The sequence below is a fragment of the Xenia sp. Carnegie-2017 genome, unplaced genomic scaffold (assembly GCF_021976095.1).
Source record: "Xenia sp. Carnegie-2017 unplaced genomic scaffold, XeniaSp_v1 HiC_scaffold_13, whole genome shotgun sequence".
Classification (NCBI taxonomy): domain Eukaryota; kingdom Metazoa; phylum Cnidaria; class Anthozoa; order Malacalcyonacea; family Xeniidae; genus Xenia; species Xenia sp. Carnegie-2017.
The window spans coordinates 1,845,055-1,866,132 of record NW_025813436.1 but is presented as its reverse complement, the minus strand read 5'-3'; the positions used below and the strand labels follow the sequence as shown (position 1 = coordinate 1,866,132).

Sequence of the window (21,078 nt, the reverse complement as noted above, 5' to 3'; positions counted from 1 at the left end):
AAAAAAACACGCTGTTCACAGCAATATTTAAATCACACGATAGAGATTGTCTAAGGATTTGAGTTTTAAATACAATCTCTTTTCAGTACTAATCAGTAAGGCAGAGCTAAGTACTATAATATTCACAACCCTCAATTGGCGTTTTACATTAGCACGGTGCTTATACAACAATGTCAACAGTTTTCAAACATAATTACTGTAAATTTACCATTTTATTCTTTTTCAAAGTGTGGAAGATTATTTAATAGTTTATGCTTCATCGACATGTAACTTTAATATTTCGTCTATAACCATAGTAAGTTCTGTATATTTTAACTCTCCAAGCGATGTTTGAATGGAGAAACTTTGACTTGATGCCGTCAATCGTCCGTTCTTTAATCGTAGATATGATAAAGCGATCGCTTGCGCGCGAATTTGAGACGGTTCATTACAATTTCAACGACGCAGGAGTTTTTACAAAGCGGAACATTAATAAATGGACGGCTTGACAACTTTTAAAGTTCGAAACTTTCGTGTTTTTAAGTTTCAAAAAAACGCCCTGTGTTATTAAAATGTCTTCTATGGTTATTAAAATTTAGATTCAGTATTCTAATACCTGTAACTTATGCAACAAAAATAAAGCTGTAAAAAGAATCATTCATTATATCATGCATTCTTCTGTACTGAAGATGGCATAAGAGGGCCGAAACATGTTTACTTTACAAAAAAAATCGTTGTTCATTTGATATGTTTATTAAAATATATTTTATGAGTAGACATTCAGCCATTTTACTGCACCAGAGTGATCAGACAATCACAGTACAAAAAGTACACTTCAGAAATTCTTTTACAGAGTTTTCGTAAAATCGGTGTAAGTCATTCATTCGCCCCGAGGTAATGCCACTCCCCCAAATTTTCATTACAACTTATTATAAAATACTTCGAATGTTCAGATGAGAGAGAGGGAGTTGCTTCCGTTATTCTGCATGGGCACAAACTTCAAACGTTGTCAAACCTTTTGTACATTTTTTTCTCAAAATATTTAATCCAAATATACATTACGGATGAGTGGGAAATTTAATTAATTATTGTCGTGACTTTTTGTGATATACTACCTCCGTGTGCAGTATCATGCATGTCATTGTTCAATAAGCCGATACGCATCATCTTTAAGGTAATCTAACAAAACGGAAACATAATTCAGATAGACATGTTTGATTTTAGAATTTGTCAAATCGACCGATGACTTGACGCGCCAATGTAATATACAACGACTTCATACGACAACAATTTCACGTGACCAGACTCACCATGTGACATATTCAATACTTGCTTAAGTCTCTCTCTAGTTCGGCCTTTTCTCTCAGGTTTTGTTTTATCTGCTCCTGTAAGAGGGCGTTTTCTCTTTCCAACGCTTTTATTCTAAGAAAGAGATGTAAAAAAATCTTAGGAACATAGAAATCCGCGATTTGGTGTAATTCACCCTTCGGAAATTGTGTGAATATAACTTGATCAAGAGATGTGTTATATCTATACCAGAAACTTCGAATAGAAAGTGAAGTGCTGCGAAATGTGGGTATCAATTTTTATAGTACTAACGTTTCATAAACATCAAGTGTATTGTTTAAACACTTATTGTGCACACTTTTTTCATAGACCATTAGAAATAGGTCAATAAATTCGATTTGGTAAACAGTCGATGGTTTCTGCAATTACCCTAGAGTCTTGAACGTACCCCTACCTCTAAAAAATAACCGCCCCCTCGAAAGAGACCACCATCTTTAAAGAATTTTTAAGACCTTTACAATATTTATACTTCATAATCCAAATAAAACGTTCACATACATTAGCCCCAACTACTGCAACCTCACACAACTTTAATTACATTGAAAAATACTATTTATAATGAAAGTTACCGATGCTGAAAATAACAACTCCAAATCAAGCGCTCTCCCAAAATAAGAGCTTCCGTTGAAATTAACCCCCTTCAGGCCACTAACTTTGAAAATAGCTCGAAAGGCTATTTTGGAGGTTCTACGATATCTCGCCATTTCCAAGAATAACTACGCTGGAAAACACATACGAGTGAGTTGTTTCCCCTATCAAATATCACTAAACATTTCATTTTCTTGATGAATACTTCCAGCAACGTTATATCATCAAAATTACCAAGCAAACCGTTTCACAACAACACAGTGCCAAACTTTCATCGCAAAACAAGTGGCGACTACATGAAAATACAAATTTCCGCACAATGCGCATGCGGCATATTTGGCATGACGTAATACAAAAGCATACATGCCATCAAAACGTCAAGATCGTGTACGCATAAAGAATACAATGCGCTCGCAGCAATAACTTTTTTAACGTTAAAAAGAAAAAGATACTAACTTTTCAATGATTGATGCTTTTTCTTTGCTTCGATAATCTTGTACCATTTTCTGTTGTTCTGTACCATTTCTGGTCAACACTTTCTTCTGTTCGTTCAGTTTCGAGTTTAACGACGTCCCTTCATTAAAAAACGTGGGAACGCCGTTTGAGTTGAGTTCTTCATTTGGTATGGATGTATTGCAGAAATTCAACTCGGTATTCGTGTCAATCTCGTTGCTCGTTGTGTTTTCGTTCGGTCTTTGTAAAAACTCGGCATTTTCAAAAGACGAATGTGTTTTTAAAGCGACCGATTTTGGTTCACTCTCTTTATAGTTACCAGTCCTCTTCGGCATGTTTTTGCCTTTACGTACGTCTTCGTTAAAGTCATTGCTCCTCCGCTCCTTCACAATGTTTATTTTTTGTTCAACACGACCTTCCATAGAGTCTCGAGAGCTTTTGCTCGTTGAGCTGGAAGTGCTATTCGATCGCAATTTTCCGTTATTGAATGAAAATGAGCTCACCGATTCAAAGGATGGCGACGGTGACGTAATTCCATCAATGACGTCACTACACGGACTTCTCTTCCCAACGGGGGAACTTCTACTTGAGCTTACACCAAGTGATAGCAATGGAAGCTGATAATTGTTCAAAGATACAGGAGTATTTTTTTCCAATGTGCTGGCCTGATCATAATGAAATGGACCTGGGTATTGATGAGGTTGAGATTGGCTTTGTTGAAGTTGTCGCTGGCTATAAGGCTGAGCATGGTCATGGGAAGATTGACCTTGGCTTTGTTGAAGTTGTCGCTGGCTATAAGGCTGAGCATGTTCATGGGAAGATTGACCTTGGTTTTGTTGAAGTTGTCGCTGGCTATAAGGCTGAGCATGGTCATGGGAAGATTGACCTTGGCTTTGTTGAAGTTGTCGCTGGCTATAAGGCTGAGCATGGTCATGGGAAGATTGACCTTGGATTTTTTGAAGTTGTCGCTGGTTATAAGGCTGAGCATGGTCATGGGTAGATTGACCTTCGTTATAATGAACTTGAGCTCTGTTTTGATGAGACAGGGTGTGGTCGTGCAGATGCTGAACTTGCATGCTCTGATGCTGAGCTTGGTTGGGGGGAAGTTGAGGTTGGTTTCGCTGAGGATGAGGTTGTTTACTCCGAGGTTGAGCTTGGTTTGACTGAGGTTGAAAATTTTTGCTCTGAGGTTTAGTTTGGATGGGCTGATAATGAAGTTGGTTTGGCTGAGGTTGAGGATGTTTGTTTTGAGTTTGTACCAGGCTGGTTTGATGTTGAACTTGGTTTGGCTGAGGTTGAGTTTGGTTGCGTTCTTGAATCCTGTTGGGCAGAGGTAAGACTTGGCTTGGCTGTGATTGAGCTTGGTTGCGCTGAAGTTGAGATTGGATGGACTGAGATTGAATTTGGTTGCTCGGATGTTGAGCTAGGTTGGGTTGAGGTTGAACTTGGTTGCCTTGAGGTTGTGCTCGGTTGCGCTGATGTTGAGTTTGGTTGCGTTGAAATTGACCTTGGTTGGGCTGTGGTGTTGCTTGGTTATAAGGAAGTTGAGAGAGAAATTGTTGAGATTGAGGTTGGTTTTGTTGAATTTGACCCTGATTTTGTTGTACCTGATTAGGATAAGGTTGCGCCTTTTTTTCAGCATGTTGAGGCTGACCACGAGGTAATTTATGATGATTTTGATGAGGTCCAACTTGATTGTTTTGAATTTGAACCTCGTTATGACGAGGTTGAGCCAAATTCTGTTTAAGCATATCATCCCGATTTGGAAACTTGTTAAAATGAAGTTGAGCTTGTTTGGGTGGCACACAGCCAGCCTGAATTTGAGGGGGAGCCGACATAGCCTGAGTTTGGGCATCCACCTTATCATGAAGACTCCCTTGACTCTTCAACAGGTGAACTCCACTATCTTTCTCATTTCCCACATTAGTATTATAAGGTTTAGTGACTTGATTTGCGGCAAGTTTCTTAGATGATGCCTGCACATGGGTGGGCTCATCCGGTGGTGTGTGAAATTGAGATATATTTGCCTGATCAGGTGATCCTTCAGCCGATGGGCCTTGACTATTTGAGAAGCGATTTAACTCAGGAGACGCCAGGTTCGGAGAGGGGCTTGTTTCAATAGAAGTGTTCACAGGCACGAAGTTCTGCTTGGATAATCCTGGTATATTTGGAGGGGTTGATGGACAATTATCTACTACATTCAGCATCAACTTGTTCAGACTATCTCCTTGGGCATCGAAAAGCTCCAAAACAACAGATTCGTCATAATTTTCTTTCACGACAACCGCTCGAAGAACCTTAATAGCAATTGGGAATCAGTTTGATCATACTTCAATTTTAAATAAATAATTAGACTACACGCTCGAGATTTCCATTATGTGATATTTAGTTTATCGTTATCATTTATCGTTATCGTCGAACAGTGTGACCGAGGCGTAAAAGAGGAAGACCAAAACTTGGTATTCAAATAAGTACTTCCTATTTGGAATCAAACATTTTCAACTATTGTCGAAGTTGTGCGACGAGTCTAAGAGAAGGAAAATCGTGTGATGGAATAAATTATCATATTTAGCACGAATATAAACAAAGAATAGTAGTATTAACGTTGACAACGATTCTTTAAGCAAACAATCAATTTCATCGTCATAAACCGAAGTAAAACGCTGGACACCAGGGTCGGCAGCCATGTTTTTTTTTCGCTTCTTGCTATTTATTGAAAATTAGATAGCAAGTAGACTAGCCAATCAAATCAAAGCATTTACAATTATGATTCCACTAACAAAAGTCAGAACACACACCTGGGTTGCTTGAGAAATAATAAATTCCAGGGCCTTCGTCGAGTTGACAAAAGCGTCGTGTGACACGCCATACATGTGCGCAGGTCGCGCTTGAAAAGGCAATTCTTGCGCCTGCCTAGCTTTCGGAGGCAAATCGAAGAATGACGTCAAAGGCACTAGGGCTTCTTTACCTGTATCAACATGAAGTACTCTCACCTGCCAACAGTAACACATTTAAGTAAATTTAACAATTGAAGTATTATCCAATGATGAAGACAGTATGTCATACCTTTCCCTGAGGAAATGAGTCACTGGTGATGGATACACGCGATCGTTCATGGCCGTTCTTGTGATAACAGTAAAGTATGTTTGTTGAATTGGGACCTTTCATATTTATCTGAAATGAAAACGTAAAGGTAACTCGCCCTCTGCAATGTAAACTGTCCTTGCAAATAAATGCAGCTGCAATTTACATTGTAACAAGCCATGCTATGTTATATTTGTACTAAAAGTGCCTATATCACCCTCAGGGAATAACCTATTTAGATAGAGTAGACGACTTTAAGAGCATTTGCAATATATTTCCTTCGACGAAATATGATCTTCCTTGACTTTTTGGGCCTCAAAGTTGGCTTTTTTCATGTTCGACTTTGAGGTGCCACGCCTGGGTCTAGTTTACTAGACGTGACGTGCATTGGAGAACACACTGCTTTTTAACGCTGTAGTTAAGAGTGACATTTTAACAAAGTCGAAGAATTTTATTAAACTAGTTTTATATCGTGCACTTTATTATTTAACTAACACTATATTTTCTATAGCGTTAAGAAGTAGCGTGTTCTTCAATATACGTCACGTCACGTGAACTAGACGAGATCACATCACCTCACGGTAAAGAACGATAAAAGCCAACTTTTAGGCCCAAAAGAACAAGAAAGATCAAATTTTAGTCTTATGAAATAAATGTAAAATGTACTTAAGCTATTTTGTTACCAATCATTGAGACGTTTATATCCTTTCATCAACTAGAAAGAAGTGTATGATGTACAACAACCAATCATAGAGTATAGAATGCAATATTTTAATTAGCTATAAAGACGTGTATGCTATACTTTAATGTACCATAGAGAAATTTATGTTATACAACAACCAAACATGGACAAATGTATGCAGCTCTACAATCAACCGGAGAAGTATATGCCATTCTGTATTCAACCATAGAGAAGTGTATGCTATCCTGTAGTCAACCATAGAGAAGTGTATGCTATCCAGTAGTCAACCATAGAGAAGTGTATGCTATCCTATAGTCAGCCATAGAGAAGTGTACGATATATTGTAGATAACCATAGAGAAGTGTACGATATACTGTAGTCAACCATAGAGAAGTGTATGCTATCCTGTAGTCAACCATAGAGATGTGTATGCTATCCTGTAGTCAACCATAGAAAAGTGTAAGCTATCCTGTAGTCAACCATAGAGAAAACTAATGCCAAACTGTAGCTAACACACCATATAAAGTTGATGAAGGGTTGAAGGTAAAACCAACAACCACGTATAGCAGACAAAGGTGGCAACTTTACCTTATTTTGAACATTACATCTGAGCAAAATTTCCTGAAGTTCCTTTATATCGCGCTTGGACCTCTCGTTTACCAGTTGAAAATAAAAACACGATGGAGATCGGATCTAAGGACAAGTTTATAAGTTTATCATCACAAACAATTAGCACAAGTTTGAGTTCTAGGCGTGAAGAATTTGATGGCAAAAAATGCAAAAGAAAAAATATTCTGAACTCCCCCGTTCAGTTTAATGGCCAATACGAACATAAAAATATTTCTTATAAAATTTTTCTCATAAAATTTTCCATACACAGACTATAGGGTTAATTTACCCCCGTAATAGAGGCCCCGGCACTGTTACTTACATCTGTTATCCAAATGAAAATTGGGTTTATTTTGTCGACATCACAAAGCCAGGATTTGATAGGCTGAAGTTCTTCAGGGACGGGGGGTGGTATCGACAGTAAAACAGAAGCAACTGAAGGAAGGATCAACAGATGTTTTTTGACTCCACGTAAACAGGATAACTCCTTATAACACTGTTCGCCATTTGCACCCAGCAGCTCAACATCCAAAAGAAGAGGCTACAAAGCGTCATTAAAGCACATGTCACACGTACCAGGATGAAATTTCACCGGGGGGGTGGAGTGCGCGAACTAGTCCTAGCTTTAGTTGGAATGGGGTGAATGAGTGAACAATTTATGTAAATGCCAATGACCGACAGACTGACACATAGACAAAAATAAGATCAAACTCAAAATAACACACGCACCTCCCCCCCCCCCGATATAAGTTATGCAAAATTCGTGATGCAGATGCGTGAAATTTTACTCTTCTATTCGTGTTGTTCCACAAAAACAAACTCATAAAGAAAAGCTTGTTTAAACAAAAAAATTATACTAAAAGAGTCTTTGCTAGAGATGAATACAGACACAAGCCAGCAAAAATGCTTACGTTGCATGACGTCAGAATTTGCAATTTTACAGAAACCGCGAATTCTGGGGACGTCATAAAACATAGGCATTATGCCTCCCGGTAACGTCACAAAACACGAGCAATTGAGCATTATGCGCCCCAGCATGCAACAAAAAATGGAATGGAGGAAGAAATACCTGGGATGGCGCAGTTGCAACTTTTCTAGCTGTGAAAACTTTTTCATGGAGAATTTTTTTCGCCGAAACAAAAATGTTTTCGTCGGTAGCAGTGCCGCCGGCCTCGTACTTTAAACCTACAAAAAATAAAGGAACATCAGAAAAACTAATGAAGAGATAACATTTCGTGAATGATAACAATTAGCTAAGATCGTTTATCATGTTTCCTGTGAGAAATTTCGACTTTCTTTTTAAGAAATCTGCGGGGCTCGATATCAATCGGTCAGCGCGACGGTAATTTAGTCAGAGGTGCCCATGATCAAATGTGGGACCCGGAAAGAGCCTCAACCAGACCACAAGTTTGGACGTGCTATGCAAATATTTTGAACTTCACTAACTGTAAAAAAATAGATTTCAATGGAAGCAAATGATAGTAATGATCTGAATTTACAAAGCACGACCTAATTTGAGGGCTGGCTACGTCACTGGACCTAAAAAATTGTAGTAGCACCTTGTGACGTCATAGTTTTAAACATTTTCCACCGCAAGGAACACGTGCAACGTGTCTTGAAAGTCAAAATAACTATGCATGATTGTTTTAATGTTAGGTCTTTTTTCATACAAGAGCGCCTTTTATAGGTTGCAAAGCCGGCACAAAATGCCTCCTGACCTGTCTCCGCGGCCTGAGTTTAGAACTTCAAGCATTCAAAGAAAGTATCTTCAACTATTTTAAAGGAGCAAGGAATGTGCAGAAAAGAGAATTCATCAGGGAAATTTGGAAAAATTAATGAGAATCCATCAGGGAAATTTGGAAAAATTGATGAGAATTTTTCAGGGAAATTCGGCAAAATTGACACGTACCTGAAAACTTCGCTAAAACGCCTTGGGGACGAAGCTCGAACAAATCATCGTTTATAAGCACTGTTTGATCACGTGAAAGCCATTCTGTGTTGCCATAGTCAATGTACATGACGCGCACATTCTTTAGGTCAGCGGATTCTTCACAACAATAACATCTAAGAAACACACGAGGAAATGGATTGAACCTTGTCATGATGAAGATGAATATTAAATATAGTAAAAAATCATTCACATTTTAGGGAGCGAAAGTATAAAATGGACTACCGAAGAAATTTAAGGAAGAACAATTCTTCTCACTTTTCAAATATTAACGTTCATGTTAAGTTAAACGTTTCAAATCTAAGGAATTATTTTCATCATATTTTTTCATACTGCTAAATAAACTTATTTTATTTTATTTCGATGTTTAATCTTTAATAAATTCGAACTTAGAAGGCAGGTCCCCTATTTACAATGGTAGTTTCAACTGAAAGGGTTAACCTGTAAAAATGAAGACTATTCTTTTTATCATCGGTCAAGTTATATATATGTGAACACCAAAACTGAAAGGATGCAGTCTATAAACCTCTGCAGAATAATAAGGTACAAAAAGAGGCATCCTCCCCCCCCTCTACAATTACAATAGAAACATGCATTTTGTAGACTAACAATCTTTCTTATCCCACGCGCACCAGCTAATCAACAATAATTATAATTTAAGTGCTGCGTATGCTGAACGCGATTGGTTTATTTCTTGTCACATGACTTAAATTAACGCAATGTTTTCCGCTAGGGAAAGAAGTGAAATATTGTTTAACATCATAAAAATAAAAATTTCTCGAGCTCCATTGACATCACCTAGCGTGGAATCAACTACTTCATGTATGTACATCGTACTTGGTTACGTAGGATAAGTTTCTTACACCTACCTATACCAACATCCATCTTCAGAAAATTTCCCAGCACCCATTTTTCCCTTGCTAAGATGACGAGAGTCCGAAGTCAACTTGATGGTAGACAGGTGAAGGGATACATCGTTAAAGACTTGATAGTCAGTACTCTAAATGTCAAAAGATAATGAAGAAGTGAAAAGATTTTTTGAAAACGACAGAGTTGTATACTTACCCCATCAGCAACATGGAGCCAAAATGTACAAGGGTCAATAAGTTCCATGATTTTAATTTCAAATTTTTGCGGAAGATTTTCCATCCAATTCGCGTATCGTTTACCATAACAACGGTTTACGGCTTCGCTAAAGATCTCGTAGATTGTTGTCAATGTATTTTGTCTACCTGAAATTTGAAATTCGAGCACTTCTATACGACTTTTGTTTTTTAACTGAAGTGACCTCAAGTGTAATGTATTCATGAGGAGTGATCTGATATCCAAACTTCAGTGCCTCATCTAGTGATCTACTGAAACATGAGTCCTTAGTCTAGTGCCTTCATTTAGAATGATCTGATGTTGAGTTGAGTCCTTACATTCCATGTAGTGTCTACACCAGTGAGTCCTTATACTCCAGTCTAGTGCCTTCATTTAGAATGATCTGATGTTGAAAGTTGAATCCTTACATACTCCAGTGTAGTGTCTACACCAGTACCAGTCGGATGTCAAAACTTGCAAATATATACACTCCAGCCTAGTGTCTTTATCGATAGTGGTGATCCGACAAATAAACTATAGTTTGGGGAAAAAATCACGTGTTATGAAGATCGCCACTGACCAGGTAATTTGTCGTCGTGACCCATTTCCGACGTGGAAAGTCTCGATACTTCTTGATGATTTTTAATCAAAGGCTTAGTCATGAGAACTTCACCAAAGAAAACCTTATCTTTTAGCGTTTCGATCAAATTTGTAACACTGTCAGCACTTTTTAAGGTGACAATACTGTAGCTATAACAAAAGAACACATCAAAAAATAGTGATCACGTGGTACGGGGTGAATAAATAATTTCATTAGACAAGCCACGGATTAATTTAGGCGGGGAATGCACACGTAATCTATTTCACACTAGAGCCCACACACTCCCTAAAAAAACTATTTGCCTAAAGCAAAAACAATGCTGCCACAAGATAGAAATTTTTCAAGCGTACTCGAAATTTGTTTGTATTTAGTTCACAAAAATGAAAGTTTGTAATATTTAACATTATACTTGAAAGACGCTTTTTTCACTAGTAAAATACGTAGTGATATGCATGGGCAGTTTAAAAGAAGACTTTGAAATTTCAACTTTGTATTTCAGGATGATTCGTGAATCAAAACAACAAGTTTGATTCAGCCAACTTTTTGACGCAGTTAACGTAATTCAAAATAAGTTTTGATCCACTTCAAGGTGCGTTGCTTTTGAAGTAGAAAAATGGTCTTTACTCGGTTAAATGTCACGTTTGAGTAGGTATAGCATATGATTCACAAAACTGAAAATTATTACAATCCAGTGCATAATATTTAAGATAAGTAAAACTCCTAAAAAGTAATAGCATACTCAAAGGCACAATGCGCTTAAAAGTAGAGCATGCGCATTTCAATTCGTAACATGAAAATCTTATGCTCGGCAATCTAAAAGCCCTCTCACACTCACTGCATGTGACATTTAAGTCGCGCTCTCTCTAATCAAAGGCAAAGTCATTTCTCCAGCTAAGAAAATAATCAGTAGAGTGAAAATATCGTCTTCAATAATTATGAAATGATTTTGAATCTGCACTCAGTAGCGAGGCGTTTACAATTCAGGCATTAATGTTGTAAATCATGTTTGAAAAACAACATGGCGGCGTACACGATTTTTTGAGTGTTGTAAATACTTCTAAAAAATACGATTAATTTTGACAACGCAGGTAAAGATTTTAACAAATTCAAAGTTCATGACCAGCTGTTTCATTTACTGCTCATGTAATTTAAAACCTTTTTATTGTCGACGAGATAATCGTAGCTATATGAGCCGTTGATAAAAGCTCGTAACAGCGGTATTTTTGATCTCGTGGTGGGGTGTACACTGACTTTAAGAATGTAAGGTAATTGATGATTTATACATACCCTGAACCCCACTCCAGATTTAAAGGTTCGCATACATTTTGAAGTAAATTTCTCAAGTTCTCCTAAAGGCAAAAGATAACTAGTCAGTGAATGGAAAAAATAAATTCATATTGCAGAGATTGATTTATGTGGGAAAAGACGAGGTATGTACCTTCCTAGTCATTGGTAGATGGGTAGCAGTAGGGGTGCTAATATCTGTATCAAAAGCAATTGGGATTACTTCAGAAATGAAAGATCTTTGCCGAGGAGACCTTTGGGAGAACTCGAGAGCAGATCAGTGCAAGCCTGAGATCAAAGGTCGAGGGTTGCACCTGCTCCAAAGTTCACACAAACGTTTACAAGGTTAGCATAGAGAAGAAATGAATGTTTTAGCATTTCCTCAAACATTTGTTCACGACTTATTTGCAAATTCTCTTTCACTGATTTGTTGATTGAGCTAAGATTGGTCTGAACAGGGCATGCGTTGTACTGCTGATATTTTATAATGTGTAATGAACCATAAGGTAACAGAATTTGACAAAAACTCTGACGAACTACGACAACAAGTAGCGACCGAAATTCAATAGAAAGTACAACACCACCCTACCCTACCCTAAAAAAATACCGTCGTGAATTCATCTTTTACTCAAACTACGAAAATTCCCCGGGAGTTTTAAACATTGCCATGTGTTGAAAATAAAGACATGCGCGTTATAGCTGTCAGTCCAAAACGAGGTCAATTTTTCAAAGACTTTCCATGCACATTTAGAAAAAAGAAGACATTCGTCAAATGTTGTTCGCCATAAATAAGCACTCGGTGAGAGTGAAATTTTCGTTTTAAATTGCCAAGTTGTAAGTTGTAATTCAATGTTGTACGGAACATTTCCCATGTCGAGTGGTTCCACACGCGGCCCCACGAAGCACTTGGGGATTGAGACGTATGTCATTGTTAAGAACCAAGACAAGAAATAAAAATCGAGCTCAAACCATTAGTGGCAGACTTACAGTCAACTAATGGTCAACTTCGGAAGGTAGTCACCACATTTTAGGCAACATACGTTGAGGCTTTGTGGCTGCGGAGAGGGTGCCCGCAATGGGAAAAATGGTCAAGTTTAGTACAAATTATTGAAGACAATTTGGAGAATTTCAAACAAGAAAATGAGCATTACCTCCTCAAATTTGTTGCTATAGCCGGAGATAATTACGCCATGTTTAGAATTGATCGCATCATTTCCGTTGGTACCAACACGGCGTTGATACTGGGAGCTATCGAAAGGCGAGGAATAGGGTGACTGCGAGGGTTGATTTGGAGCTTGAACAGCAAGAGGGGATAGAGAGAGTTCAGATGATGCATGCTTGTACTGTTGATAAGGGAAATTATTTGTTTTTGGAGTGGAGTTGTGGGGGATCGGTGGTTTAGCGTTGTGAGTGGCCTGTGCTATGGTTTTGTGGTTGATCTGCGGTATGATGTCATGGGGGGGCTGTGATGCGGTGTTGTGGGTGTTTTGTGGTACGGCGTTGTGGAGTGTCTGTGGTATGACGCTGTGGAGGGTATGTGGTATGGTGTTGTGAGTACTTTGTGGTATGGTGTTGCGGACGGTCTGTGGTATGGTGTTGCGGGTACTTTGTGGTATGGTGTTGTGGAGAGTCTGTGATAGGGTGTTGTGGACGGTCTGTGGTATGGGTTGTGGGTACTGTGATATGGTGTTGTGGAGAGTCAGGTTCTGGGTACTGTGGAACTTTGATTGTGGTGGATGTGGTGTTGTGGGTTTGTGGTAGGAATTGCCACGGGTAGGTTGAGAACATGACGAAGAATTTGGGAGTTGAGCGGCTGCAATTGGAACACTAGTAGGTGGTGGTGACAATGGCTTTAAAGGAGATGAAGGTATTGACGACAGGCTACTTTCACTTGCAGTAGAACTTATCTCAGAATGATCGCTGCTATTACTAGAGTCCGACTTCCTTTTTGTCTTTCCTACAACCAATTGCATTCCATGAACAACAGGTGGGTTATTTATGCCCTCCACCAGTGCACGTTCAGCGTCAGTTTTCACTGCATAGTTTACAAAGGCAATCCTGAAAAAGGAATTGAAACAGTATTTATCGGTCTTTCACAAGTTGTCACTTGAAGGGCCTGTTTAAGGAGAAGTGTGGTGACCTCATTCAACTAAAATACATGGAACGCTATCTGAAATAAATAATTAAAGCCAAATCTTACACCCAGACACGTGTGTAGTGTTTCGAGATCCTCCCGCGAAGTGAAATTGATTGATTACACGCGCGTGTCTGTGTTTAGTCTCGCGTGTCTGGGTGTAAAATTTAGCTTCAAAAAATTATCTAGCTTTTCTATTACAGATAGCGTTCCATGTATTTTAGTTCAATGGATGACCGTAGCACAATGGTTACCTTTGTAAGCAAGTGACACTACGCGTGTCTGTGTAAGCAAGTGACACACGCGTGTCTGTGTTTAGTCTCGCGTGTCTGGGTGTAAAATTTAGCTTCAAAAAATTATCTAGCTTTTCTATTACAGATAGCGTTCCATGTATTTTAGTTCAATGGATGACCGTAGCACAATGGTTACCTTTGTAAGCAAGTGACACTACGCGTTGAAGTGAGTGACACGCGTGTCTGTGTTTAGTCTCGCGTCTGGGTGTAAAATTTAGCTTCAAAAAATTATCTAGCTTTTCTATTACAGATAGCGTTCCATGTATTTTAGTTCAATGGATGACCGTAGCACAATGGTTACCTTTGTAAGCAAGTGACACTACGTTAATATGTTTTATAAGAGGCGTCTACATGTGCTCTATGGGAACCCTAGCAGTAGAGGGCTATCCCATCAAATGGATACGGTTACTGGAGCAGTAAGACTAAACCATGTAAACGAGTGTGATAGGTTTACCATGACAGTATAGGATCGTGTTCACATAACATCTCTTGAACATATGTTTATAGATATCAGGGGGAAAAATATCGCATGCAGAGTGCACGCTTACACAAGGTGATCTACACGACTCTACGCTATGACTAATAAGGACGTTTCAAGATGACGAAGAAAGTTTTGACAATTTGAATGCTTTCTTCATTCAACATACACTCAAAATGAATAGAATGGTAATTACTTTGACAACGATTTTCAAAAGTTTGAATACATAAATGAGCCTAAAAAAAAACACAAAATCTATTCATCCGCAGTTAACAGAAACAAGCTGTTGATCGTACTGTGTTTGATAACACACAGACCAACCCACCTAAAGGGATGGCCAAGCAAGTAAGATGGCCGTATCTCGTGTAAACAATCAGTATCTCTTTGACCTACTTGTTAATGAAAGCTTTCTACTAGAGTGATCCTACTTCCATGTGAACGAACCTATTTTTAATCTTAATATTCTCGATAAACAACGTACTTTTTTCCAATTGAACTCTTCATAACCTGCACATAGCAAACATTTCCGTAACGCCTGAAGCAATCTCTCACATCAGCCTAAAAAAAGGCATATGCAATTACATCGAAATATCTAGCGTGCCTGTACGAAACCATTTCAGCTCAAACAATTGAATGAATTAAAGAGAACATAAAAATCAAACGTTAAAACATGTCAGAGGAAAAATTGTAGTGCTAAAAATTTCAAAAAGCATTGATTTCAATGCTAAAATATTTGCAGTGATTAACTATATTTTATAAAAAACCTCCTTACATTACAATGGATATAAGTTGTTTTGCCAATATTAACAAATTATTTTGCTCACCTCTAAGTCAATGATCAATTGATTGAAATTCTCATAATCTGCTCTCCCCTTAGGGTTTCAGATCTGTCGACCTGTGTGACCTCTTCAAACAGGAGGTTTGGCATGCTGGATTTAATGGTGTGATGATTTAAGTCTTTACACGCAGATCTTAGAGAATGCTTTGTTTGTGATGGAAATGTCAGTCAATTTCATGTTTTGAAGCGTCCGGAAGAAAAGGAGTTTTTATAAAGAATACAAAGATGAAGAAATGAAAAAGTTTGTTGGAAGTAGATCACTTCAGCAGAAGGCTTGCTCGAAAGCAGGTGGAAGAAATAATGATTCTTTACATGAGATGGGTCATCCTACTTGCTTGGCCATCTCTTTAGGTGGGTAGGTCTGGGTGTTATAAGAGACGGCGTCATAAACAGCTTGGAGTGTTCACTGCTAATGAATACATTTTGTTTTCCACGAGGAACATTTGTAGATTCAAACTTCGGTATATTCTTTGAAAATCGTTTTCAAAGTAATTACAATTTTATTCGCTTTGAGTGTAAGTTTAAGGAAAAAAGCATTTGAAAAGTAAACAGTTTCATTGGCGTTTTGAAAACTTCCTTAGTTGCAGCGTGAAGTCATGTAGTTTACATTGTGTAAATATGTAATCTGCAAGCGATTTTTTTTCCTGATTTCTGGAGATGTGATGTGAACACGATTCTATACTGTCATGATAAGCCTATCTCACTCGTTTACATGGCTTATGTAAACAAAAACATAGTCTTATTGCTAGAGTAACCATATCCAATTGATGGGATAGCACTACTGCAAGAGTTCCTATAGAGCACTGGTAAACGCTATTTATAAAACATATTAACGTGTGGTCACTGGCTTACAAAGGTGTGCTAGGGTGACCTTACTTCCACGTAAACAGACCTTTGAATTTAGAAGCATTATTCAGAAGATACATTTTTAGCAAGCCCCGAAGTTCTCGCAATGCCGCAGTGGAGCATCGTCTTCAGAATCGTAAAAATTCTTTAGCTAAATGATAAGTAGTGAAAGATTCATCAATACTGCTTCAATTCATGTTTCAGGAATACCTTTGTAAACGACGCATTGAAAACCGACGAACAGCGGAAACTGGTAGAGGGCAAAAAGAACGCCCCTGTTGTTCACGGAATGCAGCGGGATAAAGAAAAGACAAAGAAGTCGGATACTAGTAATAGCGACGATTACTGATAAATAAGCTGTCAGCTTTCTGTCATCAATACCTTAATCTCTTTTAAAGCTGGTAACCTCAAGCTTGGCACCATTCAGCGAAGTTGAAAATAAGATCGTTACAGCGTTTGTTGACCTGGTTCCTGTTGTCCACACTTCAGCAGATGATCTTTTTAATGCAATCAAAGATTGCCTTGCCACAATTAAACTTGATTTAGTGAATTGTGTTGGCTGTGCTAGTGACGGTGCTTCAATGATGGTTGGGGAACACAATTCGCTGTGGACAAGAATAGCTGCTGTCGCTCCTCATTGCATCAAGATGACGTGTATTTGCCATTCGTTGTCCCTTTGTGTTCAGCATGCATTTGAGAAACTTCCGTCGAGTGTAGGATTTCTTCTGGCAGAAATTCCGAAATGGTTTTCAAAGAGCGCTATTAGAAGAGAAGCATACAAGACGCTCTACGAAGTGATGAATCCAGATGATGTGCAAGATGCACCGTTTGAGAAGTACTCAACTACGAGGTGGCTTGAGAGGAAAAGTTATATTTCGCATTCTCACAAATTGGTTTGAGCTGCAAGCTTACTTCCGAACAGCACAACCAGAGACGACGCAGGCAGCAAGATTCAAGGCTCGTATTCTTCTGGACATGCTCAATGATCCAGTCCTATATCTTTATTTCCATTTCGTTTCTCCTCTGGTCACAGAATTCGACAGGGTGAATGCCTTCCAGGCAACTGATGGTGATCCAGAAGAAATGTTCACGGAACTAAATGTACACCATAAAAGTTTATATGGTAGAGTTTTCGACCACCAAGGAAAATATCTAGCCATTTATGAAGTTGACTTTGGTGGAAAGTTCTTGTCAGAAGCAAAGAAATACATTTCTTCCCAACAAGACAAACGACGTACTGAAGCTGAAGTTTCTGAAGTGAAAAATAGGTGTCTAGAATTTCTTGTGGAAGATGTAAATCAAGTAGAGAAACGTTTACCAGCTGTCCGGAATATCTTTAAAGGTTTAAGCGCCCTGCATCCAAGCAAAGTTCTTGATGTAACAACGAGAGCCGATTTTGAGCAACTGCCGCTTCCTAATCTACGAAAGGATCAAGATTATGCAATTGAGGAGCAGTACAGGAAGATCGTCCACCGAAATTGGAAAGAGGAACAAATTTTTAACGGCATCATACCTGATACAGCAGTTGCATTTTGGTCAAAGATAGTTCAGTTCCAAACTTCTCTTGGGGTCAAACCATTCAAGGAATTGGCAACTTACGCCTTGCTGCCTGACAAATCCTGTAAGCAATGCAGTGGTTGAAAGAACCTTTTCCTTGGTGACATCAGTGAAGACCAAACAACGCAATAGGATGAGCATAGAACTGCTAAATGCCATTATTCGTATTCGTTCCAGCCTACACTTTGCCGGGAACTGCTGCATTAACTTTAAGGTAACTAAGCGAATGCTTGAGCTGTTTGCCACTAAACACATATATGAATGTGAGTAGAATAAACATAAGAACTATGCATAAATATTTATATAAATCTGTATATATGGAGAGCAGTAAAAATGACAACTATGCACGTCGAGATCTTATAGAAAGACAGATAAAATAGTTTATTCACTTTGTATTTTTGACATGGCCTTTTAAGCTTGTAATGCTTATCAAGAAATTTTTGACGTGTAGTTCATTTTTCTCTTCATTTCGTCAACAAGCACCTTATATTTTGCAACAGCGAATAAATTTTCAGTCTTACGTTCTGTATTCACCTCTTCCCATATGTCCTTTGATGTGTACATTAGGCGTTGGCATCGCTAGATTTGCAATGTATGGTATATATTTATGATAAATCCATATAGACTATAAGAAGCAATTAGAAAAACTTATTAAAACCGCATGCCATAAACAGTGCGGGCTCAGAAAACAAGTTTGGCCTCTTTTGTTGTCATTTGGCTACTTTTCAAACCATATTTGGCTACAAACGAGCGCTGGAGCCTAACAACCCTGACCATCACCTACTAAAAGTGTTCCAATTGCAGCCGCTTTGTCATGTTTAGGCTCAAAACTTACAACCAATAGACATGTGCTTATGTCCACAAACCAATAAGATAAAACCGCTATCCTTTCCGTAACCACAAAGACTCACATGTGTTGCTACGCAACGTACGCAAGTCCGAAACTACATGGCGAACGACATTTGACCATTAAGGCCCGTTCACACGATTCAATTTGTGGGATCCGTTTGTTTGGGTTCCGACTTTTGGTTGCTTTTTCAGACGGTCCAATAATTTTGTTGATATTTACATTCGTTTGGATATTTAAAGTCGTGTGAACAGCCATTTGTGCTATGCATCACATTTACCGATATAATTTTCGTATTTTTGTTCTTGTTTCAAGTCTTTTTTAAATCTATGTAATTCGACTAGTCGGCCTCCTTTGATATTGTCGGATGAAAATAGAGCAAGTTTTATTTCCATCTATTTTTTTTAGATTGACGGATCCGACTGTCGAAGGCTCACTTTATATGTGTTCACACGATCCGTTATTTAGGATTCGAAAAAATCGGATCCCGCAAATCGGATCGCGTGAACGGGCCTTTAGTTAACTTTAAGCCAGCGAATGAAGGTTTTCACTTGATTTTTATTTAATGCCGTTGTGGTTGTTAAAAGATAACGTATTATACGTAATAATCTCGAAGTACTTCGTGGTTCGCGTGAAACTACACGAAATGGAAAATGTTGTGTATAACTTAGAATTATAAAGCTATGGCAATTTAAAATGAAGATTTCAGTTATTTCATTCCCACAAAGGGCGTATTAAAGGCAAGCAACGTTTGAGGATTGCCTTCTTTTCTAAAACTGTTAATAAAGTTTTGAACTCTAAGTTCAAAGAACTTGCACAGAGGTAAACAGATCTGAAACCAGGGGTCAAATTTTAAAATGTCAATCAATTGACTTTTGAGGGCTGAGCATAATTACTTAGTAATAATGGCAAAAGACAAACTACCTCCATTGTCATATTAAAAGGTTTTTTGCTATACATAATAAAATGTTTATTTTTGTGTTGAAATCATTGCTTTTTTAAATTTACTTATCTTGAGCATGGCACTCAATTAAAGGTAGCAGTTATCAAAACAATTTTGGACCAAAGTTTTATGAACCTCTTCTACCAACAACGTGTATGTGTATATGTACATTATAGCCTTAGTGATTTATGTAAGCCCTTGGTTTTTGTGCCAAAGCACTTCACTAGTTTTTGGTGATCATGAGCTGCTGGTGGAGAAAAGGTTAAAATGTTGATAAAACAAACACTTTGCAAACCTTAAGTGAATGCACAAAAAGTTACACAAGATATGAAAATTCATTTCAAAATGTTTAATTGCATGTATCAGGGTCAGTGAAATAACTTCTTTTCATAATTAAATCAATTTTAAAAACATTTGCAAAATACTTTATACTGTAGGTCAAAAATTTTATTCTCATGAGCTTTTTGAGCATAGAAGTTGACAGGAAAAAACAGCTCTACTTCTTAAACATTCATTTGATTAATTGCTACATTAATGGCATCAAAGTATAAACCAATGCTACATCTTAAGCTTATAATGCCGCTTTTTAAGAGTTGCTATAATAATTCACCCAGAGGGTTTGAAGTCACCCAATGTTTAGAATTTGCATGACTTGGAAGAATTGACCCCAAAGAAACCGTAAGCTCAAAATGAATGCAAAAATTCATGAGAAATCAAGTTATTACATGTTGCAATTCCCATGTAAGAAATCACTTTCAATGCCATTTACGCCTCCTTGTGGGTCAATTATTACTGAATCATGTCATTTCTAATAGTCAGGTTATTTGGAAAAGGGTTGCAGTTTTTTATAAACAATGTACATGCAAGTAATATTCCAACCCCAACCCCCAACTAGAGCCTTAGCCTAGAGGCTAAGCCTCTAGCACAAATTTTGAACAGAACTTTAGTACCTCTGTGCAGGATTCAGGTAGCATTGTAACATAAACTTGATACTTTCCATTCTTGTTAGGCTGAATTCCATCCTCAAAATGGCCAGCTTTTCTGGCATCAACATTATTATTTGTCAAGGTGATTTTTAGACCCATCTCACCGTCTGTTTGAATAAATCTACCGTCTTCGAGCTGTTTAGCAGGGGTTTTATCAGGCGCTGTCTCTTTGACATTCTTCTTGGCATGCGAGGACATATATATACCATCTACATGAACAGCATAAACGCGATTTTCTTTGTCCTTGCTATTGTATTCCAAAGTGCAGACATCGGGAATGGCTTTTAAAAACTCGTTCAGAGAATTAAAGCCGTAGTTTCGCCACATCAACTTCTCGCCAATCAATTCGCGGTAGTCGTTTTGCACACGGCTTTCTTTCACCCCTTTGCTTGATACCAAGACAGAGCGGAGGAAGCTTTTAACCTCGTTAGGTACTCTGTCAGAATTGGCCATTTTGAGTATTGAAAGAAGCACCCACGAGTTTGGGAAGAAGCGAGC

The 21,078-nt window shown here is 38.1% G+C and overlaps 1 protein-coding gene across 8 annotated transcripts; it reads right to left on the bottom strand.

The window, feature by feature from the left end:
• Positions 1-492: 492 nt before the first annotated feature.
• On the bottom strand, positions 493-21,050 carry LOC124447961. 8 transcript variants are annotated; one of them, XM_046999001.1, is made up of 17 exons: positions 20,545-21,050; positions 15,045-15,121; positions 12,810-13,716; positions 11,662-11,723; positions 10,354-10,523; positions 9,756-9,922; positions 9,560-9,690; positions 8,652-8,806; positions 7,812-7,927; positions 7,065-7,283; positions 6,722-6,826; positions 5,434-5,541; positions 5,166-5,360; positions 3,374-4,664; positions 3,234-3,313; positions 2,371-3,134; positions 493-1,401 (listed from the first exon to the last, which is right to left on the bottom strand). In XM_046999001.1, exons 1-17 carry the CDS (start codon positions 21,031-21,033, stop codon positions 1,302-1,304), a joined length of 5,136 nt encoding a protein of 1,711 aa, XP_046854957.1. In that variant the 5' UTR covers positions 21,034-21,050; the 3' UTR covers positions 493-1,301. The 8 variants fall into 8 exon arrangements, with proteins under 8 accessions (XP_046854957.1, XP_046854920.1, XP_046854963.1 ...); XM_046998964.1 differs by having other exon boundaries at positions 493-1,158; positions 1,290-1,401; positions 2,371-4,664; XM_046999007.1 differs by having other exon boundaries at positions 2,371-2,552; positions 2,781-4,664.
• Between the last annotated feature and the right edge of the window lie 28 nt (positions 21,051-21,078).

Bases quoted from the DNA above. Each gene is read 5' to 3' on its own strand.
- LOC124447961 (XM_046998955.1), bottom strand. From the start codon at position 21,033: ATGGCCAATTCTGACAGAGTACCTAACGAGGTTAAAAGCTTCCTCCGC. The intron at 15,122-20,544 runs GTACTAAAGTTC...GCCTTTTTTTAG, and splicing joins TACCTGAATCCTGCACAGAG to GCTGATGTGAGAGATTGCTT. The intron at 8,807-9,559 runs GTAGGTGTAAGA...TGTGTTTCTTAG, and splicing joins GAAGATGGATGTTGGTATAG to ATGTTATTGTTGTGAAGAAT.